This window comes from Tribolium castaneum, chromosome 1 (genome assembly GCF_031307605.1).
Source record: "Tribolium castaneum strain GA2 chromosome 1, icTriCast1.1, whole genome shotgun sequence".
Taxonomy (NCBI): domain Eukaryota; kingdom Metazoa; phylum Arthropoda; class Insecta; order Coleoptera; family Tenebrionidae; genus Tribolium; species Tribolium castaneum.
Window position 1 is genome coordinate 25,375,106 of NC_087394.1, and position 27,893 is coordinate 25,402,998.

The window sequence follows — 27,893 nt, forward strand, 5'->3', positions numbered from 1 at the left end:
TAGACGCTGAATACACGTATAAATGTCAGAAAATTCAAATTTTTTATGTCCAAATAGAAATGTCCCGGACTGTAGTTTTTTTGAAAAGCAAAAATTTACGTGGTTACTTGCAATTAGTAGTTAAAAGTTTTATGGCAAGTCAAAATGTAGAAAAATTTCCACAAAAGTATTTCTATAAGAATTTTTGACAATAACAATTTTCATTCCCTATTAGAAAATTTCTCACTCTCCAATGGAATTATAATGGAATAAATTGAATAAAATTTGAAAAGCAAAAATTTGCGTAGTTGCTAGCAATTAACAGTTAACATTTTTATGGCAAATCAAAATTCAAAAAATTTTCCATAAAAGTATTCGTATCAGAATTTTTTTAGATAGCAGTTTTAATTTTCCTTTATAAAATTGCTGTTTCCAATGGATTGTAGTTACCTTACACGTATGGTTATTGTATTATAAGAATACTTATTACAAAACGTTCCAGACAGCTGTAATTAATACTAAAACATTATTTTTTTAATTAATTTTTTGCTTAGACAAGTGATGCACAGACACATGCGTTTTACTGGTTGCGTAAGCACTGTAAAATTTGTAATTTGACAACTGTGTTTGACAGTCTTGTCAGTTAACAATAAAAACAGTGACCATTCACAAGTAAATGTTTACGTAAATTGTGTTTATGTGATGTGTATCTTGTCCCAAACAATGTAAACTTTAGTCACGTCACATTTCCGGTTTAAAAATCATTGAAAAGTGAAAATTTTGGTGTAGGCGTAATTTGCACAAATTCGGGTGTTAAAAGTGCAACGAACCGTAAATTATAGGTTTGACCATGTTGTTGTGAACGAATCGAGCAATCAGCATGTCTGATAACCCACCTGACCAGCCCCCTGGCCAAGATGCAGGTATTGCACGCCCTCTTGTCTCCAACTCTCTAGCCCCCATTTCCAGACGTCTCCCTCAACGATTCCGAATGTTCCGAAAGCGTGTGCTCCGACACCCACAGCGACAACACCACCATTTCCGAAATGACCGAAAAAAGCACAGTATCACTTTCAACAATCCACGCAACGCTATCCAACGATGAGGAGCAGCTCCACAGCCCCTCGACCTGTAAGTCCCCAAGCCGCACTTTCCTCATTCTAATCAAAAACTAGCCGCAGATAAGAAAAGCACAGTGGCGGCGTCCCCGGCCCCCAATCGCGGAATGTTGCTCCCATGGGGGGTCCACAAGGAGTATTTTCCCCAAATTATTTCGGGGAGCAGCGTCGAGTTGGATATAAGACCGGGGGAGTACGTTATGAGGAGTCTCTTCTCCGATTTTACGATTTTAGCTGAGAAAAAGATCGAGGCTGTGATGGGGGAACCCCAGGAGAAGCCATTATCGAAAACTTTGCAAAGGGGGGAGGATCCACAGTTTGACCAACTGTTGAGTGCGTTTGGATGTGTGGCTGAGCATTGTTTGCCGTCGCTTTTGAGGGCTTTGTATTCGTGGTATGAGCGACAGATGGCGGAGGTGAGCCACCACGAGCAGAAAAAGTCCGATATTAAGCAGAAAAGGTATTTAAAATTGGGAAAAAATTAAACGCTAGGTAAAAATAATAATCGCTAGGTAAGATTATTTTATAATATTTTAACACATCATAATTTATTACCTAGCATTTCTAAGATTATTTTATCTAGCATTTACAATATTTTACGTACCTTAAAAATTGTGGAGTACCAACGAATTTTTTGGTGTGTTTTAGTATAATTTATATGGTGGCTGGAAATTCGACAGAGACTGTTGAACGATCAGAAGTCGACATACAAAAAGAAAGACGTGATTTAGCCGTGGAATTTATTTTTTGTCTAGTTTTAATCGAAGTATTGAAACAGCTGTCTTTCCATCCCGGCCATGAAGATTTGGTCTTGTACATCGAGAATCTCGCTTTTAAACACTTTAAATATCGCGAGGGGTAATTATAACCACTCTGGGTGTGTCTAACAACCATTTAAAATAATTTTTTTAGTATTCAAAATAATCCCAATGGCAGTAACATTCACATGATTTCTGATCTTTACGCTGAAGTGATTGGTGTTTTGGCTCAGTCGCGTTTCCAATCGGTCAAAACCCGATTTATGAATGAATTAAAAGAGTTAAGGGGACGGGAAGCCAGTCCTCACACCACTCAAAGTATTATTAGTTTACTTATGGGAATGAAATTCTTTCGTGTTAAGATGGTTCCGATTGAGGAGTTTGAGGCATCGTTTCAGTATATGCAAGAGTGTGCACAGTATTTTTTGGAGGTGAAGGATAAGGATGTGAAGCATGCTTTAGCTGGATTGTTTGTGGAGATTCTAGTACCAGTGGCGGCGGTAAGTGGGTTTTGAGGAAACTTGGTAACATTGAATGGGATGTGTTAATTTTTATTAAACAAAAACCTCTTAACATTTCTGTTACAGTAGGTTAGTTACTTGAAGCCACACAAACAGCATTTTGTCACGTAGTGTAATACGTTTTCTGTTTTTTGGGTTGCTTTAACGGTCAGGTTAGGTCAGGTTTATTTTTTTTATCACATTTAATAGGAAAAAGGCAAAAACGACTACTCTGATCTTGTGATCAGAAAAATTGGGAAAAACAAAAAATTGAAGTATTCTTTTTTTTTTTTGCGCAAAAAATGTGCTTAACTTTTGAAAAAGGCAAAAATAATATTTGAAGAAAAATGTTTCTCAGTAAGTCTTGAGAAACAGGTCATAATAGGTAACGTTATTTATTGGAAACTTTCGCCTTGCTAAAAGGAAATTAAATAATTAAGAGTGTCTATTTGATGAAAATTAACTGACAATTTCAAATCTGTCTTCATTTTTTTGTTTTATGTTTTAAAGTTTTGGAGATATTAGACCAAATATGTTGGTTTACATTTTTTAATTTAACAAAAAAAAAAATAAATAAATATGAATTATTTAAAACGAACTTGAGCTCTTTTTATAGTAAATTATCTGTGTTTTAGCAAAATTTTATGGCAGTAGAGTAAAAATGCGCAAATAATCCGCACAAAACAACTTTGGCAAGATTTTTACTTATCAACCTACAATAAAATATATCATTATCACAACAACTTAATATCTACTTATATCAAATTTGTGTCTGTTTGATGTAAGATTGTCTGAAGATTCCAAAACTGTTCTTATTTTTGTTACTATTATTATAAATTATATTACATATTATAAATGAAAAAGTAGACATCGATCTAAAACGGTTTGTGACCCTTTTTAATAGTTAATTATTTATTTCTGAGCAAAATTTTGTGGCTATCGAGTATAAATTGTTTAAATATTCGAATAAAACAACTTCGTCAGAATTTTTATTTACTAACTTACTAATTAAAAAATTATCAAGATAAAAATAATCGAAAATTTATGTCAAAAGTATGCCTATTTGATGTAAAATTGTTAGAGGATTTAAAATATATCTCCATTTTTGTTCTACGACTTGTAGTTCTAGAGGTCTTAGACAAACTATGGTCGACTTCAATCATTAAACATTATTAGACATTTCTAACCCGGCGCATCCACCAATTTTTACATCAGAAATCCAACATTAGTATTAAAAAATGATAAAAAAGATTTAAAACTACTACGTGTGGCCAACCTTTTTTACTTGTTATTTAGGGGAAATTAATAGTTTTTATTTGCCTACCTACAATAAACAGTTATTAAGTTCACAAAACAGAAAATATACTTAAAAAAATCATCAATAAATGTATGATTATTTAACGTAAAATTATCTGAGCATTCCAAATCTGTCGTTAATCTTTTTCTACGACTCGTAGTTTTGAAGATATTAGACGAAATATACTCGATTTTAATTTTTTCAATCAGTAGACATTAATCTAACAAAAATAAAATAAAAGACATTATTAAAAAACATCTTTTAGGCCGTTTATTATTATCTATAATTTTGTATCTATAATCTATATTTATTATCTATTTCTGAGCAAAATTTTGTGGCAATCGACAATTAAGTCAAAATTATTTAAATAATCCGGATAAAACAAGTAAGGGAAATAATTTTGCTGGAGAAAACTAATGAAATTGAACATTATTTGAGTTACGTATTCTGACTTAAATGATGTATTTTATTGTTTTAATATATTTTTTATTTGATTCAAAAAAAGTATTATGTAAAATGCTCAACACGTGTATTTTTCAATGGATTTTAACACTTAACTGTTTTTTGAAAAATGTGTCATCTAATATTTTTCATAATGTTTTCTATAGACTGACTGGTCATCGAGTAATAATGAGCCTGAAAAAATTTTTGAAGCAACCAACACAAATAGTACGAAACCGAAGTAGAAAAAAATTTTTAGACATAAATATTTTCGTTTATTTTTTTTATAATTTAAGAAGTAAGTTATCTAAGAATTCAACTAAAGTTTGAACTTATGTTTCACCTTTACGTTCATCTCTTTTTCTCTCAAAACAAAAGGTATTCTCGCTTTATTAGGATGTGCTCTTCCGTTTACAATTTGGCTTCTTTACGTACTTTTACCTTTTGTCGCATTATTTTCATATTTCTGTCAGTTTTATGCTCAGCTTTACGTTTATACGTCTATGTGTTCTCTCAGTCTCTTATTTTTGTTTACGTGTTGTTTCACTTACCTTTTCGTTTCACTTACCTTTTCTACAATTTTTTTCATAGAAAAATTGTCACCCTGATCCGGGTTCGAACACCCGACCTCCCCCATTGAAAGTGGCGCTTATACCACTGAGCCACCAGGCCCCAGGTACTGACCGTCTTTTGCAGATATTTTAACACAAATATTAATGTTTAATTAATTGAAAGCAAATATTTTACTATCCACGTAATCTATGAAATGTAATGGTGGTTGCTTCAAAAAAATTTCCGGCTTATTATTACTCGTGGACCACCGCGTATAATAGGCGTTCCATCGTAGAAATTGTGCTTTGAGAGCTAATATTTTTATATGGGTTGCACTCCATAAAAGGAAATCCAATGTTTAGCAAACCAAATGCAGCAGTTTTAATAAGTCACATAATAATTTTTTTCAATATGATGCTATAAAAACCAAGAAAAACTGCACTCTGTAAGTACAGAGTTTAAAAAATACGACATAAAAATCTTTTAGCATTAAGGAAATAATAAAAATTTTGAAACGGCCATTGATGTTAGCGTTTGTTTAGCTTCAAATTGCTGACCTATTTATTGACACCAATTTAATTTTTTACCAATTTTATTTTCTCTTTCCACAGGCCGTCAAAAACGAAGTAAACGTCCCATGCCTCAAAAACTTCGTCGAAATGCTCTACTCCCAAACACTGGACGCCAGCACCAAATCCAAACACCGCCTCGCCCTCTTCCCTCTCGTCACTTGCCTACTCTGCGTAAGCCAAAAACAATTCTTCCTCCAAAACTGGCACTATTTCCTCGCAATGTGTTTATCACACTTGAAAAATCGTGACCCGAAAATGTGCCGTGTCGCCTTAGAATCACTCTACCGCCTCTTATGGGTCTACATGATCCGAATCAAGTGCGAAAGTAACACAGCGACACAATCGCGCCTTCAAAGCATCGTCAATTCACTCTTCCCCAAAGGTTCCAAAGGGGTGGTTCCCCGCGACACCCCTTTGAACATTTTCGTCAAAATTATACAATTTATCGCCCAGGAACGTCTCGATTTCGCAATGCGAGAAATCGTTTTCGATTTATTATCAGTCGGAAGGCCTATTAAAATAATCCTAACGCCGGAACGAATGAGTATTGGGTTGCGGGCGTTTTTGGTGGTTGCCGATAGTTTGCAACAGAAGGAGGGGGAACCACCGATGCCTCGATCGGTCGGGGTTTTACCCAGTGGGAACACGCTACGCGTTCGCAAAACTTTCCTGAATAAAATGTTGACCGAAGATACAGCACGGAGTATTGGGATTAGTGCGTACTTCCCCCACGTTCGGCGTGTCTTTGTCGATATTCTCCGAGCTTTGGATACGCAATACGGACGCCCCCTTATGATGACAAACACGCAGAACGTTAACAAAGAACCCGACGAAATGATAACAGGGGAAAGGAAGCCCCGAATCGATTTATTCCGAACTTGTGTGGCTGCTGTTCCTCGTCTAATTCCGGACGGGATGACTGGGTCCGAACTGGTCGATCTTTTGAGTCGTTTAACCGTCCACATGGACGAAGAACTGCGAGGTTTGGCCTACCAAAGCCTCCAAACCCTTGTGATTGATTTCCCCGATTGGAGACAGGATGTGTTATGGGGGCTCACCCAATTCCTGGCCAAGGATGTGCTTGACACCTTCCCCAATCTCATCGATAACGGGCTGAAAATGATTTTGACGCTTTTGTGTGCCTGGAAGGGGGCTCTGACCAACACCACCCGAATCAAAGACACCGACACGATGAACAAACGAACCGATTTGTGCAAATCCGAGCCAATGTCGTCGGTGCTTCACCTGGTTGAAGCTTTGGCGCTTGTGATGTTGTGCAATTATCGTGTCACGACGAAACGAGTCTCGGTTTTGATTCTTAAAGAAGTGAAAAGTTTGCTCAAAGTTTTGAATTGTTCAGGGAATCCGCCAGTGATTGATATAATTGATGCGTGTTGTCCCAAAGTGGCAGAGAAGTGTCTGCCTTTGTTGCCGCCGGCCGAGAAAACGGCTGTTCTTACGGCGAGTTGTATTGACTTGCAATGGTTGGTTGATCGGACGCTTTCGGCGTGGAATGCGGGATTGGCCGAAGATGGGTCGATTAAGAGCGGGTCAACTTATTGTTTTAATATTGTTGATCCGTGGAGTAGTTGTTTGTTTGGGTTTTTGGAACGGGAGAGGATTTTGTCGCAGTGTCCGAATGTCACAGCTCACTCGTGGCCGATTGTGTTCACGAGATTGAATGCATTGTATTCAGTTGTTGATCCAACGTTAGTATTATGTTTTGTTGAGGATACTTGTTACTATATGTTAGGACACGAAACGACATACAAATCAAACGTTCCCGTTCTCGATCATTCCGTTAGAGTCGGTTGAAGTTGAGCTTTCAGAGCAACAAATTGAAAAAATGATTGTATTTAAATAACGGTTAGTACAAGACAAACAAAAGAATACAGGCAGATAGAGTATTAAATTCTCAATAGTAAGAGATAAAAGTAACGCAAAAATTATGTTTAAGACTATAAATTAAAAAAAGTTTTAAACTTTAACTAATTTGCACTCTGTCTCATATTTTCCAAAATGCTGTGGATACGGTTACAGATACAACAAAAGTGTTCGAGTTGAAATTATTTAAATAATCTAAATAAATAAACAACTTTAAAATTGTTACTTATTCCTTATCAATTAAAAATTGATCAAGATTACAATAACCGAAAATTTATGTAAAAAGTATGTCTATTTGATGTAAAATTGTTTGGGGATTCCAAATCTATCTCTACTTTTGTTCTACGATTCGTAGTTTTGGAGATACTAGACGAAATATTGTAGATTTCAATTTTTTCAATAATGGGATATTAAAAAAAATAGAAATAGATTTTAAACGACTTGTAGCCCTTTCTACTTGTTAATTATTTATTTCTGAGCAAATTTTGTGGCAAACGATCTTTAATTGTTTAAATAATCTGCATAAAACAGGTTGGGCAAAATATTTATTTTCATCCTATCAAAAATTAATTAAAAACATAAAGGACCGCTTTATAGAAGGGTCATTAATTTAATTCGTAATTATATGCGTAATTAACTGATCACGTGACCAAATTGAACAAATGTGATTGGTTCATTTGCGTTGTTAACTAATTAAATTCTAACAAAGTTTTCTATAAACAGACCCTTAATAATTTAAAACAACTTGTTACCGTCTTTACTAGTTGATTATCTATTTCTGCATAATTGTGGCAATCGAGTTAAAAGCGTTTAAATAATCCGAATAAAAACAACTACGGACGACCACTTTCTCGGAGAAAGTTTATTAGTTGAACATTATATTTTATGAATTTACTTATTCTTTCGACCCGTATTGTGTCCTAAATTATTTTTTGAAAATATACCTATTTTTTGTCTCCAAAAAAATAAGGGACTTTATTAAACACAACTTAAATTCAACAAATGCAAACAAATAGTCAGATAAAGCATTAAATTCTCAATAGTAAGAGATAAAAATAATTAAAAAAAATAAAATTAAAGTCGTTTAAGCGACGAATTTGTTTAATTTTTTTGCCCTTTTTGACAAAAATGAAGATTTCCGTTATCAGGGTTTTCTTAAGTCTTTGAGTTATACAGGGTATCCATTTTTGAGCTGCACCATGGGGATATAAGAGATATAGGGTCGGTTACATTAGGGTAAAGTTGCGTATTTTATGATGAACAGTTTTTTGAAAGAAAATTTGATGTATCATTTTTAGTTTTTGAACTGTTAGGAAAAAAGGAAAATTTGTAATTTCTGTTTTTATTTTTTTAATCGAAACCCAAAAGAACTAAACGTTTTTAAGTTTTTAAGAAAAAATAAAAACGAAAATGTTTTTTTCCAATAAATCAAAAACTAAAAATAACTATTGTTCAGCATAAAAATGCGTAACTTTGCTATAATTTAACTGACCTTGTATCTCTAATAAGTAATAGTGGAGCTCCACAATCGGACACTCTGTATATATCCAAATTTTATTCCAATGGGCAAAGGGAAATTATTTTACCTAATTGCTAATTTAATCAAAGGTGATTATTTAAGTACAAAAAAAAAACAATTTTGAAAAATTCCACTTATTCACAAGCAGATGGTTAAAAGTTTATTTCGAAAGCTTTAACTTTAAAGAATATGACACATATTATTAAACATCTCATTTTACAGTCAAACATGCCTGTGACTCATTAATACTAAAAAAATATGATTATTAAATATTTCATAAAAGTTTAGTTTTATTTTGGAAATAACGGAATGCTTGAAAGTCGTTTTAAACGGAAGATCAGATTTGTAATAAAAAGTAAGAGTTTTAAATTAAAAATTTAAAAGATAAAGACACTTTATCGAAAACAGTATAAACAAATTACGAGTACTATTAATTTACGCACTGTCCCATGTTTATCACAACACTGCGAATATGATTGAACAAATTATTAAACGAAACCGCCGATTGAGTGTTTTAAACATTTTTGGGCTCTAAACAGTTGAAGATTCTGCAACGACTGCTGCCCTTAATAAAAAATTGCTTAACTTTTGCAAAATTACAGGGCGACTTGCAAATAAAACCGTCTCGTACTTTTATCAATCTATAGTTCTGTCAAGAGCAATGAGTTTGAAAAAATGGCTGCTTTGAATAACAACGAAAATAAGGAATCGTCCGAAATCAAACGTTTTCAACAACTAATCTATTGCTTAAATCTTTAGGACAAAGTGAGTTTAGATTTTTTACAGCACCAGAATAAAGCGATTTCTGGTTTTCTACAACGAGTTTTGCCATTTATGAGAAAGGAATCGTCAAAAAATTAATTGATTTCCAAAAAAATTGTATAAATCGATTTTAGTTTTTTCTACAAAGTTTTAAGGAATCGTCGTTTTCGGTGTCAGAATAAAGCCATTTTAGCTCTTCAATTGCGAGTTTTGCGTTTTTAATCAAGGAATCAAGCGAAATTAGTTGTTTTTAACTAAACTGTTGCTTAAATCCTCGTATTGGAAAAAATTTAATAATTAATTTCTCATGTTCTGTATTTTTCAGAAATCAGTTGTTTTTAACTAAACTGTTGCTTAAATAATCGTATTGGAAAAAATATAATAATTATTTTCTCATGTTCTGTATTTTTCCAAATAATTAGTGAATTGGTTGAATTTAAATTAATTGAAAATTATTCTGCCGTAGTATATTTTTTTGGGGTACAGAAAAACGTACAATTTTGTGTTTCGTTTCGTCTCCTAATCTGTAGTCATCCGTAGCTGAGGCTTGAATTTTCATTGTGTGCTTTTAGGCCAGTTAATGATAACAGAGCGTCACTTTTGAGGAGTTCGGCCACTTTGCGAAAACCGCCGAATGAACGCGACGCTTATATGCACCTTTGGAAAAATTACATAACTTTTGCGTTTAAAGTCGTTCCACATATGGCTAATCCAATTGTCAGATGTGCGAGTCCGGATCTGAGTTTGAGGTTGGTTTGCAATAGTATTGTTAGATGGCACTGAACCGATTTTTTTCCAGTTCTTCCCCCGATAGTTTAAGTACCGAACGCTCCGACAACAAATCAGGGGGTTCCGGTACTTCCCCGACCAGTCTCTACAAGCTTGTTGTTCCGCTTTTGAGGTGCGAAATTGCCGATGTGAGAGATGCAGCGGTTTATGCCGTTGGGAACATAAATGCTGAGGCTTGTCGAGATTTGATGGAGGAGTTGATTATTTATCTTCGCGAAGCAATTGATAAGAAACAGGAGAATGTGCGGAGACGGCGGCGTCGCGACGCTTTGCGTCTGCATCTGATGCGTACGCTTGAGTATATAGCCGAGAGTGGTACTTTTAATAGCAGTTCGTGTATTCTTGAGAAAGATACACAGTCGCTGCATCCCTCAATTGTTGAGTTTGTTGAAGGAGTGAGGTCGTATCTCGAAAATGAGCCGGATAAAACGTCAAGTAGCGTCAAGGATCTTACACTGCATTTTGCCTATTTTATCAAGAAACTGATCAAAACTTTTAGCCGTAAGTTAGACAATTAGCCCCTCTTGAACCTGCAGATTTTTCACTAAACTAGACTAAAATTGTGAGTTTTTTAACGAAAAAATATTACTTTTGCTTATTTTTAAGCACGTTCCTTAAGCTAAAAGTATCGTCTTTTTTTACTGTTTACGTAAAGTCAACAGAAATGACATTTCCTCGTTTTCGTCTGTTGAAGTTTTCCAGTTAAAATTTTCTTTTTTTTCCAGTAACTCGTTGAAAAATAAATCATTTAACGAGGTCGAGTATGATATTGTTTATGGCTTTCTTGAGCGCTTTTAAGCACATTTTTTATGTAAGAAATATTTTTTTTAGGTGTTTACGCATATTTTTGATCTAAAAACTTTCCGAAAATTTTACTTGGTTTGTTTTTGAAATTACGTATTTGGTTATTTTTGTTTTTTTCCATCGATTTTATTCACGTTTGGTCACGAGATTTTGCCAAATTTAAAACTAAACGTTACTTTGTTGGGCATTTGAGCACGTTTTCAGTTAAAAAACCATTTTTGGCGAGAATTCTCAAAAATAAATCACTAGATTTAATTGAAAACGGTGATGCTTTAATTACCGTTATTACGTTATTTATGATTATTTATTGTTTATGTGTTTAGGCATATTTTTGAGCTAAAAACTATTTTTTTTTCGTCGAAACTTTCACCATTTTTTCTACATTTTTTACAAAAACCGTTTATAAAATTACTTATTTAGTTATAACGTGACTTTAACTCTAATCTCTTTAATACTAATAAGTTCGTTTACGAAATTTTTCCAGATTGAGCTTAAAATGAGGTTACTTTGGGTTTTTTCAGTCAAGACTAAAATTTTTGACGAGAATTTTCAAAAATAAGTACAAAAGTGACTAGATTTCATTGAAAATACGGTGTTGCTTTTATTAGCTGCTTTTAAGCAACGTCGAAAACCTCTTTTTTGATGATTTTTTTTCAAACTCACCTCGAGTTTTCACAAAAACAAGCAAAAAAAATCACTTATTTGGAAGGAATGATATTATTCTTGTCTTTTTTATGTGTTCAAGAATCTTTAGAGCCTTTTTTGCTGATAATTTCGTAAAAAAACTTACTTTTCCGAGATTTTGTAAGAGCAGGTTGAAAAAAACAGTCGAAAGAGACATTGGTTACATGTTTGTTTTTGAACTATTTTTTTTTTTCAAAGTTTTCGCTAAAATGTCTTGAAAATGATTTTTTAATTTTAATTAATTTTAATTTCAAACTTCCTTTAAACTCGTTGAATACTTAATCATTTAATGAGATCGAATATGACATAGTTTATGGCTTCTTAGAGCGCTTGTAGGCACATTCTGAGAATTATGTTAAAACTTGTGGCGAAATCACATTATTTTTGCCTTGTTCGTGTGTTTATTCCGCACGTTTTTGAACTAAAAACTATCGTTTTCGCCAAAAATCTTACCTTTTTTTTTCTACATATTTTACAAAAATCGGTTATGAAATGACATAAGTTATAATGTGACTATTTCTGCTTTTTTCAGCAATTTTAATCAAGTTTTTAAATTAAAAAACAGTAAAACACAAGTTCGTTTATAAGATTTTGCCAAATTGGGTCTGAAATGACGTTATTTTGTTTTTTTTTTCAGTCAAAACAACCATTTTTGAAAAAAATTTGCAAAAATAAGTCCAAAAAGGACTAACTAGATTTCATTTTATTACTTGCTTTGAAGCAAGTCTTTGAACTACAACAATTTTTTTTTTTGATGATTTGTTGAAACAATATCTCGAGTTTTCACAAAAACTGGCCACAAAATCACTTATTTAGACGTAAATGACACTGTTTTTTTTTAATATGTGAAAGAACGTTTAGAGCCAAATACTCCCTTTTTCGGTGATAATTATTCAAAAAAATCACTTTTTTCCAAGACTCGTAAAAGCAGGTTGGAAAATCATTCAACTAAGTCGAAATTTATTTATTGTTTATGAATTTGTGAAGCGCTGAGTACGATTTTGAACTAAAATTCAAGTCTCAGCTTTAGGCCGCAATATTTTATTTTCAGTTAACATTATTTAGTTCATTATGAATTAATAAAACGTAGGGATATTTATTGGGTTATTTCAGGAAAAAATTAAACATTTCAAGAGCGCCATCATGTGATATAAATAACATAACAATACCGAGTCACTATAAAAAATAGTGTTATAAAATATATTGCCAACATTAGTAGACTTCCTGCTGGTTTTTTAGATAGAAATGTCAAATCAGCGGTTTAAGGGGGCTAGAACACATTTTTGGCGATTTTGCCTTTTTGTACTAAGTTTCTGAAAAAATCTTGCAGTGGAAGCTTGCCGCGGCCTACTGAAACGCGACTTGCGTCGAAATTTATTCATGATGTTCTCATTTTGGGCCGGAAAATACGGCCTAACTCCATCAAACGTCCACGAAACCGATCCAACCGGTAAGAAAAGTACCGAATTACAATTTGTTGCATTACAAGCGATGAGTGCACTTTTGTGCTGTGGCCCATATTTCGACACCACTGATTTGGCCGAGGATAGCATGATTTATCATTGGTTGAGCGGCTTGTTGGACAGTAATGAAGAAAAGGTTTGTTTGTTTTAGCCACACTTAATTATTGATTGTCGTTTATTTATCGTAGGTGAATACTTTGGCACAGGAAACTGTAATTCTTTTCCTGGAATCGAACCCCGATGTTGGTCCTTTGCTTGACTGGGTGGTTGATAAGTGTTACACAGGGACGTATGCAGTGGCCGATGGTTGTTTTCTAGCCTTGGCGACGATTTTCAGTGCTAGGGAATACCCCTGTGACCATTATACGGCTATTATTAACGTCACTTTAATGAATACGGGGTGTCCAAGGCCTCCTGTCCGAGACACAGCTTTACAGTTGCTGCAACTGTTGGATAAGAGATTTTTCGGGACGGTTGGACCACTCGCCGAAAGTGATTTAGGTTGGTACAACTGTATCACGTTTGCAGTTACAAATTTAATTATTTTTTTTTTCAGCTGAAGGTGATAAGGGACGTAGCACTTTAGACACACTTCTTGCAACGACTTATCGCCGATCCCAAGTGCATTTATCGGGTCAGTTGGCACTACTGCACCCCGAATTAACAATGCCGATGTTTTCGGGTATTTCACATGATTTTATGTTACAATTTTATTATTGGGTGACTTGTAGAAATCACGTATCGGTTTCAATCGGCGCGTCCTGAAGTCAGACAATTGTTACTTCAATATTTACTTCCGTGGTTGCATAATATGGAATTGGTGGACCCTAACGTGCCTCCACCTAACCCTCACACGTATCAGTTTTACGCCAATGAGACCGGTAGAGGGCGTAAGGAAGGTTGGGGGTCAGCTGAAGCCACCGAAATGGTTTTAAATAATATCTTCTATATTACGGCCAAATTTGGTGATAATCATTCGAAAGAAATTGAGGAAGTTTGGGCCACATTGTGTACGTCATGGCCTAATAACATGAAAGTGATTATACGTTACTTGATTATTATATCGGGGATGGCACCGTGTGAATTACTTCCATACGTAAGTTGTGTGTTTAGTCTGCGGTCCGTTTCAGTGTCTTTCTTAGGTCGACTTGTATAAAAAATTAATTGTTTTTACTTTAAACCTATAGCAACGATTGTTACAAAATTTAACCCCCTCCCCCCCCCCCCCTAAAAAACCTTTGCTTCTCTTTCAGTTCTCTAAAAAATTAAATTTGACGATTTTACATAACACATTTATCTTTACGAAATAGTTATTTTCGATGTGTTAAAAGTGACACCTATTTTGAGTAGTGGGGATAAGGTTCCTTAACGAGCGCAGCGAGTTTAGAAACTCTTGGAACAAAATAAAATAATTTTTAAGACGAATTAGCAGACACTATTTTTTAATGGGTTAAAATTTAGTTAAAATACGAATTATGGTATTGGAAAGGCAGACACGCTTATTTTGGTTATATAATTTATTGTCGACGTTTCGTCACTTTTATTATTATGATTATGAGCCAAAGCAAGCAGACAATGAACCGGGGATTTATTAAAATGCGAATATTTATTTCTTGTAACTTTTGACAAATGGTAATTTTGAATCTGCCATCTGTTTAAATGCCTCACCAATATGATATTGCATGTAACAGATTCGAGAATTAGTGCAACCTAGTGGTAAAAGTATTTTTAAAATAATTTAAAATTTAAGATACAATGAAAAAAAATTAGAGTTCAATGTATGGGGTGTTTCACATAATTTTTATGACGTCTGCGCCTGTAAAAAGCAATCATCAGTACGTACATATTCCGATATGCATATGCAATATATGCATTTTCTGTGCTTCAACTTTTGCTCCTAATAATAGTATCTATGATATACTTCTATTTTATTACTAGCACATACTTCCTAGCTTTAAATTATTTTACCTAGCCAATTTTATTAGTATCCTTTTCCTTACAGACGAAACGAGTTGTTTTATATTTGGCGAGAGTCCAACCGGTGAGGTTACTCGATGAAATGATGCTCGAATTACAAACTGTGGAAACATTGAATTGTTTGATTGAACGGACTGAAACGCCACCTTTTTACCGCTTGACTGTAATGCGTAAAACTTCAAGTCATTCGGATGGAACGAACGGTGCTGGAGGACAGTCGGACTCCAACGCCAGACAAGACTTAAGTAATTATATCACTTTGAAACTAGTAAAAAAAATTAATTTTTGTTTTTAGACATCGAGAAGGGAACTATTCATACAAAACGCCACAGCGGCGAAGACCCGTCGAAATTAATCTCGAAAACGAATTCCAGCAATGTTTTGTCGGATTATAATTCGCGAATGGACAAATTGCGAAACTCAGACGACGGTTGTTCATCATCTGACGACGTGAGTTAAATATCAAGTGTAAAATCAACAAAAATTGTTTATCTGCAAACGTCATAAAAGTAACAAATTTTATGAATTATGAGAATGCCACAGGTAAAAGTTTACTTTTGTGCCTAAGCATTTTTACCTTTATTTTAACAAAAACAGTTTTAAAATCTTGGATTTTAATCGTTTCCACGCCAAGAAAATCCAACAAGAAGTAGTTTTACCATTTTTTATATTATTATGGGAGTAGATAAAAAATATTTAAGAAAATTTAAACATAATGTGTGTTTCAGACTCTAGGATTCTAAAGATCAGCGATTTGTTATTGCTTGTTAATTTGTCTAAATAATTACGTTTGCGGGTAAAATAGTACAGGGGTGCTGCATTTTGGATGTCTGAATAGGGGATCTCCGAAACTAAGAGGTTTAGAGAAAAACGAGTGACACATTCTCCATCCGTTTTTTGAGAAAATAATTTTGCTCAAAACCGCATCCCGCTATCGTCTTTTGTTTTCGACTTATAAACAAAAGTTGACATTTTAATGAAATCTTTAAAAAATCATATCTTACTTATTATAAAACATACACATTTGAAACAAGTACATTTTAAAGGCACTTTTTTATGGAGAATTTAATAATGTTATCAGCGCTTTTTTCTAGTCATTCATTTAGCTGTAATAACATAAAGTTGTATTTTTTTAAATAGGAATCATAGTTGGCGTTGACATTTTCGAAAAGTTTATTTTTTTCTGATTTCATATGTGTAATTTTGTGTAATACATTATTTTTAAATTATTAAAGAAACAATTTCGTTTTTTTATAGTAGGCCATGAAAAAATTTTGGAGTTTTAATTAAAACTACGAAAAATGTATTTATTACTCAACAAGTATTTATAATTTAATAATTTTTCAAACACTAATTAATTCAAAAACAGCAAAATAAATAATTATTAGATTAAATTTTTGCGATTAATAAAAATTATTTGTTTTTAGATTTAAAATGGCAAGCTTACAATGTCATTCTAAATTAACATGAAATGTCAGAAAAAAGAAAAATTTTATTAATTGGATGATTGCTTGTCAATAAAATTTTATTTTATAAAAAAATGTCAATCCAAATACTAAAATCAAATCCCTTCTGCGGTAAAAAAATACATAACATTATCAACGTCACCTCCATTGCACTTTACTAAGTCATAAAAAAGTGTGATAAATGGTTAGTTACACACCGTTTTCAATTTTCTCCACATTTTTTATGTAATTAAAATCTTGACGATCGTATATTTGTTCAATTGAAAATAAATTTAACATAGCTTATTTTGATAATTTTACATTTTTTACTTTTATAACCGTTCACAAAATTTCTAGATTATTCACACCTTTTATGTGAAATAATTTTTCCATGGCCAACTACTTTCAAATATTTTAAATATATTTTTTATCAAAAGTTTATAAAAATATCAAACTGTATTTATATTGTCTTCAGTTCAAAAAAAAATAAGCATTTCGAAAATGTCATAGCCAACTATGATTCCGATTTAAAAAACTACAACTTTATGTTATTACACCTAAATAAACGGTTGAAAAAAATCGCTGATAACATTATTAAATTCTCCGTAAAAAAGTGCCTTTATAATGTTTGTGTTTTAAATGTGTATCTTTTGTAATAAGGAAGATATGAATTTTTGAAGATTTTGCTAAAATGTCAAATTTTATCTGTAAGTCGGAAACAAAAAACGGTAGCGAGATGCGGTTTTGACCAAGATTATATTCTCAAAAAAACGGACCCGAGAATGTGTCACTAGTTTTTATCTAAACCTCTTAGTTTCGGAGATCCGGACATCCAAAATGCCGCACCCTGTACATATTATTTAGAGCAAAAGTGATTTTAAGTGGCTCAGCTGAATTACTACGTCCAGCTTTGCCACATAAAGCATCACTTTCACTCCTCATAACATAATCTATTACAGGTCCAGGGCGATGATATGTTTTTCCGTGAGAAATTCGAAATTCCAATCCCACAACCACACCCTTTACCCATGCCAGAATACGGCGGTTATTTTGCCCCTTTGACCGAATATTTACCCGACAGTTCCCAACCGATTTCGGGATTTCACCGATGTAACGTTGGTGTGATGTTATTGTGTGACGTTGTGGTTGATGGAATCGAGTTGGATTGGACCGTCCATGTGCCCTTGATGCTTCACATTTTATTTCTGGGCTTGGACCACACCAGACCTTTGGTCTACCAACACTGCAAGCAACTTTTACTCAACTTGCTCGTCGTGCTCGCGCAACACAACGATCACCTAACCGTGGCTCACATTTTGCTCAACAGCAAAACGAATCAATTGCAATTGGGGCTTTCAACGCCTAGTTTACCTATTTTGAGGCATAGTTTCACTGAACCGGACTCGGTTTTTGATATTTATTTACAAAACGGTTCGGTTATTGGCGACGCTGCGAATAAAATTAAAAATTGTGCCGTTTTGCCTGAAGGCGAAGTTAGCGAAGTTAAAGACTTGACCATTCCTCCAGTGATTGTCACACCGGAGGATTCACCCGCGATTTCAATTTGTAATAAATTGGATATCACGGTTTCACTGGTGATTAAGTCACTGATTGATTTTTTGAGTAACCAAGCCGGGCCCTTGTGGAATTACGAAGATATAACGGCGAAGGTTTGGACGGTTAAAAGTGCCGAACAAATCGATATTTTTCTCCAACACATTTTGAAAATTTTTCAATTTTCGTTGCCTAACGCTCACGTTAATGAACGGTGGGCCCAAACGGCTCTACAGCTCGGTTTGAGTTGTTCCTCGCGACATTACGCTGGTCGTTCTTTACAAATTTATCGCGCGTTGAGAGTACCGATTTCGTCGCGAATGCTTTCGGATATTTTGAGTCGGTTGGTTGAGACGGTTGCCGAACAAGGGGAGGATATGCAAGGTAAGTTAGGAAACTGCAATTATGCTGCGGAAAACTGTGTGTTAGGAGTCGAAGCGATTACAAATAAAACGTTCCGGTCCTTTAGTTCTATCAAAAGAATGACTAAAAATTTAATTTGAACACAAGACATACAAAAAAAGTGCATTCAATTCTCAGAACGTAAACTATACCGGGTGTTTCAGTTTGGTATTTATACAGTTTCGTATTCGCTCCTTGTAACTTTTTTATTAAAAAAAGTATAAGAAACATACAGGACTAGCTTAAAGTAAGCATCAAATTCATGTTTTGGTTATGGATCATTTTTCAAAAAAATCTTCTAACAGGTGGGTTTTAATATTTTGTAAATGCTACTTTTTTACACCATGGTAACATTTATGATGCTACCTGTTATAAATTATTCTTGCACGTCAAAAAATAAATAGCTAATGTAATTTGTAGTTTAAATGATAGAACTAATAGTCAACAACAATTTTACATTTTTATCACCATTATTTTAAAAAATAATTTGGTAAAATGCGTTAGCATTCTTATTAAATGGAATGCCAAGTATCTTAATGAGAAGCAAAAAAATTAAGAAAAAAATATTTCAAAATCAAAAAAGAAAATGAAGAAAAAAGTTCCAAACTTATTAATAATTGCCCACAAAAAGCTTTATAATTTTGTTTATTTTATACGGATTATTTTATGATTTTATAAGTTAAAAAATTAGCACGGAAAACACAAAAAACAAATAAAAAACCACCCTTTACAAAACAAAGCGATAAAGCAAGAACAGAAAGGTAAGACCATCTGTGTAATATTGTGAATAAGTGTTTAACTTTTTTACTTTTTCTTCTTTTTTTTTTGATTTTTTACTTTATTTTCTTTTTTGATTTTCTTAGTTAATTCTTTTATATTTTTTATACTTACCACTTGAGCTGTCTAAATGCAAAAATCACTCTTTGACTATCAATTAGTTTCGAAATATTTGCGAGAAACTATTTTGTAAAGTTGTAATGGCATCTGAAGGATAATTTTCTTTAAGTGACTTTATTGTTAGTGTAAAAATTGAATGTTATAAGGTGTACAAATCATAGTTGCCGAATAAAATAGAAATGTAGCTTTACAAAAAGAGTGCCCGTTGGGTGAGTTTTGCATCTGTTTTATGTAAATCTTTGTCATAATCTAAATCCCTACTTAATGACAACAAACCGAAGTGAATAAAAACAATCAAAGAAATCATTAGCTGCAAGTTAAAGTCGCACCCGAAGTGTCAAACCGAACAGTCAGTTTTGCGCCAAACTCGAAATTTTTGTATAGTTTTTCTATAGTAAAGAGTAAATTTTGTAAAAAAAAATATTGAGTCTGAAATAGATTTTTAAATTCTAAATATGACAGAGCGAGAAAGGTATTTTTCGAATTTTTGACAAAAAGTGAGTTTGCATTTAGACGGCTCATTTATTAGGAAGATAAACGAGATACTATTAGCAAACAGCAAACAAAAATATCTGTTTTCATTAAAAAAAAATAATATAAAAATGACGTAATTGCATGTAGCATCTACCAAAATAAAGTCGACGTGGTCGAAGATTTTTTTGAAAAAAAAAATGCCATAGAGAATTTTATTTTATATTACAAAATCTTATACATAAAGTTATCATTTTTCAAATCGTTCCTTCATCTAAGCATGTGCCCACAATATTTTTAAAATATGTGAATACGTATAATAATCAGAAAAATAAAAAAAAATTATATAAACAAATTGTTAGACACTATTATTTTAATAATATGAGAAAAAATGCTATTTTTGGCACTCCTCGTAGATTAGTTTTTATGTTACGTTTTTCTAGAAACTAACTATTTTGTAGGTTGTAGTATACAAATACGAATATATGAATTAAATAATTACCCACCAAAAATATATACAGTAGGGTGCCATTAGAAATGAAAAAAAAAGTTAACGTTTTAACATACAGAGTTGGGCAAAAGTATGGAACCAAGGGTTTTGTACATCCTATAAACTATGTATCTTACAAAAAAAATAATTAGTACATCAAGTACTTAAAAATTCTTGAAAAATGAACACATTTTTTAAGTGATTGATGATTAACTAATTAGTTTTTTCGTAAGATATATACACTGACTAGAATAGAGCAATTTCAGGTTTTCTACGCGTAAATTGTTGCTTTCTAAACCAGAATAAAGCAATTTCTACAGCGAGTTTTGCCATTTATAAGCAAGGAATTGTTGAAAAATTAATTGATTTCTAAAAAACTGGTGCTTAAATCGTTGTTTTGGTCAGCATAAGTCGGTTTTAGTTTTTCTACATAGATTTTACGAAAGAAATCGTCGTTTTCAGTGCGAGAATAAAGCGATTTTACCTTTAACCTTAATCGCAAATTTATAATTTTAAATATTTTTTTCTCATGTTTCTCTTGATAAGAATTCAGTTTTTCTGTCTGTTAAGAATGCAAAGCTCAACATTCCTGCATTTTTTTCAAGTAATTAGTGAACTGGTTGAATTTAAATTAATTTAAAACAATTTGGACTATATTTTTTTTCCTCTCCTAACAATAGTTTTCCGTAAATTATTATCGCTAAACAAATTGTAATTACAGGTTACGTAACGGAACTGCTTTTGACTCTTGAAGCGGCTGTTGAGTCGCTAGAGTCAGACTTCCGCCCGCTTGACTTCATGAAAGATTTTTTCAAATCTACCCCAAACCTCAACAATAAAGAGTTAATCTCGCATAAGCAAATCCACGAAGGAAGTGTTGCCCACAACGCCGCCACCGCTTTGTTTAATCATTCGATTCAAAGTGGCCATGCACGAAGTACGAGTTATTCGGTGTCGTACGGTTTGAGAAAAAATGTTTCGTCGCCTAACGAGACCAAAGAACGGACTCGAAATCCGGAAATTGAGCACAGATCTGGAAATAAATTCTCGTCGAATTTGTCACGTTCCAGATCTGCTCAAAGTTTGAAACTATTGGGCGATTCAGCGACTCAAGATGATAAATTAACCATTTTATCGCAATTGTTTTGGTTGGCTGTGTCGTTGCTTGAGAGCGACTACGAACATGAGTTTCTATTGGCTGTGAGATTATTGGCTCGTGTTATGCATCGGTTGCCACTAGATCGGCCCGATGCAAGAGATAAAGTCGAGAAATTGCAATCACAATTGAGATGGAATTCGTTTCCGGGGGTTCACGCATTGTTGTTGAAGGTATCTGCTGTGTTTATCACGTGTTCGATTAGTTTTTTTTGTCATTTCTTATTAAGTTGTCAGTTTTTGTGAATCAATACTTGATGATAAAAATCGCAGTCACTTATATTCTGTTTCATAATTATTTTTCTCTTTGATTTGGTGGGTTTTGTTGGGACAAAATTTGTCCCTGGTGTCCAATATAACACGTAATTATTTTCCTGCATATTTATATTTTTCAAAAAATATAAATGCGACCAAGAATTTAGTCAAGTCACAACTTATTTTGATTAGAAATTTAATAGATTTTTATTAATTTTTTAGGGTTGTACACATGCGAACATTTACGAACCAGTGGCGGCGCTGTTGTCACAGTTTACTCCACTCTTAAATTTGGTTGTGGTTGATCCGTCACAGACTATCGCTTTTCCAATGAACGTCATCGCTTTATTGCCGTATATGTTGTTGAATTATGAGGATGCGAACGAAATTTGTATAAGAGCAGCGGAAAATATAGCACAAGTGAGTATTATTTACTTTTGGTAATTATAATATTGCAAATTTTGTTGTTTCTCTGAGAATCTCTATGGTGATGATCTCGAAAAATGAAAAAATGCGGTATTTCTTTTTATTTATCTGGAGTAGATATATTTTTTTTTAGATCAAGTTTTAATTATGTTGTTTTGAGACCTTGAATGTTAAGAAATATATGGAGAAATATATATATGGAGGGTTCAGAAGCCAAGTCAGTTATAATTTCCTGAAGTGGTTTTTGCAAGGACGTTATTTGGACCCAACTAACCTCCTTGGGTTCTTGTGATTCAGAAGATAAATTTTTTAGAAACATTTATTTTTGGTGTAAAAACTAAGTTATTATTATTATTATCATTATTATTATTACTATTATTATAATTATCGCCTGTTTCATCCGATTAGTTCGGTTTTTAATTGTAAACATATTTATTTAAAAAAAAATTAAAACGCCGAATAATCACAAAAATTTTGTCACATTAAAAAAATGGGCGAAATTCTCAGTTCTTTGTTGTTTTTCTGCGGTTTATGGCCAGAAACGCAATTCTTTCGCAAAATTTTGTTAAAATCAGGCGAAAATTAAATTAGATTAAGCCCAACATATTGCTTCTTTTGCCTTTTATTTGTTTATTCTTCGACACTGTCAAAATTTACGGTTTTTCTCCTGTGTAAGGAAGTTTTGACAACTGTTTGGCATTTCTCAGTACGAAACGTCAAATTATTTTTAACAAATTTAAAGCAATTTTAAGCCTTGCTGAGTCTATTTCGAAGAATAAAATGTTGTATTCAACTCGTTTTTGTGTAAATCGGTTCATTTATTTCGTCTCGTGGATGATAAACCACTCGTTTTCACTCGTGGTTTAAAAATCCACTCGTGAAATAAAGCGTCCGATTTACACTCAAACTCATTAAATAAATAACTATTATTTAAACAAGCTATCGTTCAAAAAAAATTTGAACTCCGAAAAATCACTAAATCAGATTGAAACTGAAATTATTTTGGTTTCGATTTTAGTTGTTTTTCAATTGAAATTTTGTCAAAAGATAAATCGAAAAAACATGTAGTAAAAAATGTTGTATTATTTGTACCTTTTTCAAGCGTCAAAGCTTATTTTAAAATCGGTCTTTCAGGTTTTTTCGTACAATTTTGTCCGAGTCACCAAATCGGATCAAAAATGACATTTATTTTGCTTTTTTCGAGTGTTTTTAGATGAAAAATACTGATTTTGTTTTGAAAAATTCTTAAATTTAGTTGGAAATTACATTATAATATTGGCCTTTTTCATCTGTTTTATCACGTTTGTCAGTTCGAAGCATAATTATCCACAAAATTTCTTTAAAAACAGGCGGGAATGTAAAATATGATATTAAATTTGTCTTTACGGTGTTTAAGCACGTTTTTGAAATAAAACCAAGTTTTGTTGAAACAATATAGTTCTAAATAAAAAACTTGGTTGAAATTGATATTTTCAAGTTAAATTCTCAGTTTTTAGTTTGCTAAATTAGACCGAAAAATCATTAAAGACAAAAATTACATAACTGTTTTCTTTTTTGGGCGTTTTCCAAACAGAAGCTTAATTATTTTGTTTAAAACAAACCGAACGACAACATTAAGCCGTATATGTTTTTATTTTTACCCTTTTTTTAAGTGTTTAAGCAGGTTTCTAAGGTAATTAATTTATTTTTTGAAAAATTTTACTAAAACTGTCCAAACAATTATTACATTTTTGAACTAGACGATGTCATGTATTGCTAGATTTTGTAACATAACATATCAAAAAATTCAAAATTGATAGTCGAAAATTTTTGAAGCATGAAGGGCTGGTAACATAAATTATTAAACATAAAAATTATTGGACAATGAAGCCTATTCTGTAACAAAACCCGTGGTTAAAACTTGAATGCCCTTGCGATGTTGGCATGTTGCTATAGCAATAACCAATAAAGTTGCTAGATTTGCGATTTTAACTTGTGTCAAATTTTAACAACCCTTTAAAAAAGTTACAGAACAGGCACCATTTAAAGTTAAAAAATTTAAAATAAACACAATTTGAAGAAAAAAAACACAATAAGGGGGTTTGTGACACTTGTTTTCTTTAGTGAAGAAAATTTCATCTAAATTCTATTTCAAATCTTCTTTCTGTGGGAATTTCTCAACTTTTTTCCTTTTTTTTTTCTTTTCCTTTTATTTTTTTCATTGTTATCATAATTTTCCTCAGGTGAGCATTGAGAAGAGCAAAAAACTTGAAAACTTAGGAACAGTAATGAACCTCTACAGCCGACGTACTTTCAGCAAAGAGAGTTTCCAATGGACGAAATGCGTTATCAAATACCTCTACGACACCTACTCCCACCTTAGCTTCAACATGCTAACCTTCCTGATCGAAGTGCTTGAAAAAGGTCCCAACAACCTCCAACTCCCCATCTTAAACATCATCCATTGCATCCTTCACTACGTCGATTTAGGTTCAGCGGCCGCTCAACCGATCAATACCGACCTTCTCCGAGTCATTGTCAAATACATCGAGGGGGTTCACTGGAAGGAAGCTTTAAAAATCTTAAAACTAGTCGTAACACGATCAAGTTCACTGGTAGCGCCCCCTATCTCAGTGCATTCAAACTGGGAGAGCAGCCTCAACCCGGTCCCTCATCCCTCCTTCAACGAGGATAGTTTATTTGCCAGGAAAGAACTACCAGGTCGTACAATGGAATTTACATTTGACGTTTCACAAACACCGGTGATTGGTCGCCGATTCTTCAATAAGACTGAGGATGGAGGGGGAGCCAATCCGGTGGTGACACCTCGACGTTCATGTTCGTTGAGTCCGGCAGATGTTGCTCCGCAAACCGGCTGGAAACGACCTTGGATGTCACAGGGGCGGGTTAGGGAGTGTCTTGTTAACTTATTGACGACTTGTGGGCAAAGAGTTGGACTCCCGAAAAGCCCATCTGTGAGTCATTTTTCCAAAAATGGGGGAAAAACATAATTTTGATTCGGTTTTTTTCAGGTCATATTCAGTCAAACGTCCGACATTATCGAACGCCAGTCGAGTATGGCGTCCAGTACTGAAGAAATGTCATGTGGTAATAACGACATCAGTGGCGGGTCACGAAGGGATGACGCCGCCACTGAATTTGGTGTCTTCAAAGATTTTGATTTTCTCGAATACGAGAGTGAAAGTATTGAGGTATTTTGTTTTAAGTTTGTTGGGTTGGTCGTTTTGAGTATTTTTTCAGGGGGAAAGTACCGATAATTTTAATTGGGGCGTCCGTCGTAGGCCTTTGAGCCAAGGCGAGGAGGAACAGCCAAGTTTGAAACAACTCGAGGATAGTTTGAGTGAAAAAACACCAATGTTGACCGTCAGAAAAGTAAGTTCATATTTTTGATTGTTATGTTTTCGCTTAATACAATAATTTAGAGATTAATGACTGAGGAATCATCCGACGATGAAATTGGTTCCGAATCACCTCTTGACGAGATTGTGATTGCCACCGAATTCGACAATAGCACAGGCGAAGGTGGCGTTAGTTTCCCTCCATCGTCACTTGTTTTACGCGAACATCCGTCGCAGACTATGTCGAGTGCGAGGTCCGACACCAGGTTTGTATCAGTAGCGACCAATAAGAACCACTGTTGCATTGTTGCAGTGTTGAGTGAGGAAGTTTCCAATTTTTCAGATTTTTTTTATTTATTATCAGCATAATACTACTTAAATTAGGAGATTAAAAGTGGATTCGCGGGGCCATGTTTTTTTTTGACAACTTCTCGGGACTTGCCAAATTTTTTGGTTTAAAAATCATCAATCAAGTTGGCGCCATTTTTAACATTATCATGGCACACTCCGTTCGTTATTTAGCAACCGTCACCCCCTTTGCACAGACTTCATAGAAATGTTTCTTTGGTCCTCTCCCATTTTAAATCCACCACAAAACAAAAACTGTTGACGCAAAATAAAATAAATAAAAACCGAATGGTGTATTTGCAAGAAGCTTTACTTTTAATTTAAAAAAATGGAAACTTCTTCACTGTGTTATTAAAAACAGTGGCGTAGCAAATTTTTTTGTAGTGGTTCGAGTGCGGGCGATTTGGGCGAAGTCACCCCTTGCAATGCTTCGCCGAATTTTTCTGGAATTTTGACCATAAGGCCGAGCAAAAGCGACGTTTTGGAGAACTGGACGGCTTTTATTCAGTCAAATATGATACAAATATCGACCAACACGTTGCAGTTTTTCCACCAATTACAAAACCTGATTAGGGTAAAAATTGGCGTCGGTTTGGTAAATTCCTAATAATTATTTCTAGGACGTTTGTTTATCTACAATTGATATAACGAAAGATTCGTGTTGTTATATGATGCAATCGGCCGCCAGTGGTTTACCCACGATTAAATTAATCGGTTCTCGCTTAAATTCAATGATTGATATTATGTCATACCGTATTTTACCACCGAGTTTGATTTGGTTCAATTCATCGGCTTTGAATAATACGAAATTTATCGAAACGCTGAAATACGGAATGTTGGAAGTGCAAGAACATTTGGAGACTTTTTGTGACAAGAGGGATCAAGCCGCTGTGGTAGTTATTGGTTGTTTTGTGTCATGCATGTCACACTTGATTTTTTAGTATTGCAATGCCGTCAAAACCACTCTAAAAGTGGAATATTTGAGTGGTCAACATCCCACTGAAGTTCATCATTATTTACTCGATTTGGGAAAATCGCTCTACAAGCTTTACTTCCAATTGTTGCTACTGATTGAAGCTGGGAATAAAATAATTGCAACGTTGCACAACACGTTGATAAATGCCGAAGTAAGTGCTTTCAATTAAATTTCCGATCAAAGTAGTGCCAACTCTGATCGGAAATTTTATATTGTATTTGGGTTGTTTTGCAGTTGAAAGATGTGACTGTTGATATAATTTTGATTAAAAACGCCCTTTTGCGTTGCACCGAAGACAATGAGGCAGACGGGGGCGTTTCGCCCCCCACTTGTGCAAGTTCCGACACGAATTTGTACAAACTGATCGAAAGTGAGAAATTTTCGGCGGCTATTGCGTTCTATAAAGCGAATAAAGACGAATTGTTGAAAGAACTTCCAGATGTTTACGATGCGGCGAATGATGTTCATGCAATTTTGTGTTTGTATTGCAAGAAAGTTATTCAGGATAAGCCAGGTTTGTGTGAACTTTTCGAAAAAAAGTTTTAATTTGATTTGTTTTTTAGAGTGTTTTATTATGACAAATCAAGAGAGCGATTTAGCTGATATTTTTGGACGGCTGTTTCAAGTTTCAGCAGCTGTGGCCGATTTAGAAAGTGTGATTAAAAGTACAACACAAATTGAGAAGGTGACCGACAGTAAAATTTAATTTTTTTAACGAATGAGATTTCACTGTGATGTTAAATGTAACACATTGGAGACTGAACGTTAATTTATCAGAATTTGGGTTACAAAATTAAGAGTAACAGCAATACAAAGAACTGACGTCAAGTATACTATCAGTAATCATATTTAAACAATTGTAGTGTGGTTTAGTGTAATTTATAATAATTCTATTCAAGATTATGATCATCCAATTAATTTTTTTTATATCTAGCACGAATTTATGATTCTATGTACGGAAAATAAAATGCATTGAAGCATATAGTTATTTGTATAACAAAACCTTTAAATAATAATTCTAAAGCTTTTGGTTACAC

General features: G+C 33.6%; 1 protein-coding gene across 1 annotated transcript; it reads left to right on the plus strand.

Annotated features, from left to right (window-relative positions):
- The first annotated feature begins 586 nt into the window (after window positions 1–586).
- fry (furry) lies at window positions 587–27,838 on the plus strand. The gene is made up of 26 exons (XM_964197.5): window positions 587–902; window positions 949–1,110; window positions 1,155–1,557; window positions 1,746–1,955; window positions 2,010–2,355; window positions 5,257–6,926; window positions 9,955–10,131; window positions 10,182–10,672; window positions 12,990–13,258; window positions 13,311–13,623; window positions 13,679–13,804; window positions 13,854–14,218; window positions 15,125–15,344; window positions 15,395–15,549; window positions 17,504–18,482; window positions 21,080–21,687; window positions 21,991–22,188; window positions 24,417–25,148; window positions 25,206–25,385; window positions 25,435–25,566; window positions 25,617–25,798; window positions 26,265–26,454; window positions 26,501–26,773; window positions 26,822–27,007; window positions 27,091–27,370; window positions 27,420–27,838. The coding sequence occupies exons 1-26, from the start codon at window positions 860–862 to the stop codon at window positions 27,560–27,562; spliced, it is 9,033 nt and encodes a 3,010-aa protein (XP_969290.2). The 5' UTR covers window positions 587–859; the 3' UTR covers window positions 27,563–27,838.
- The last annotated feature ends 55 nt before the right edge of the window (window positions 27,839–27,893 follow it).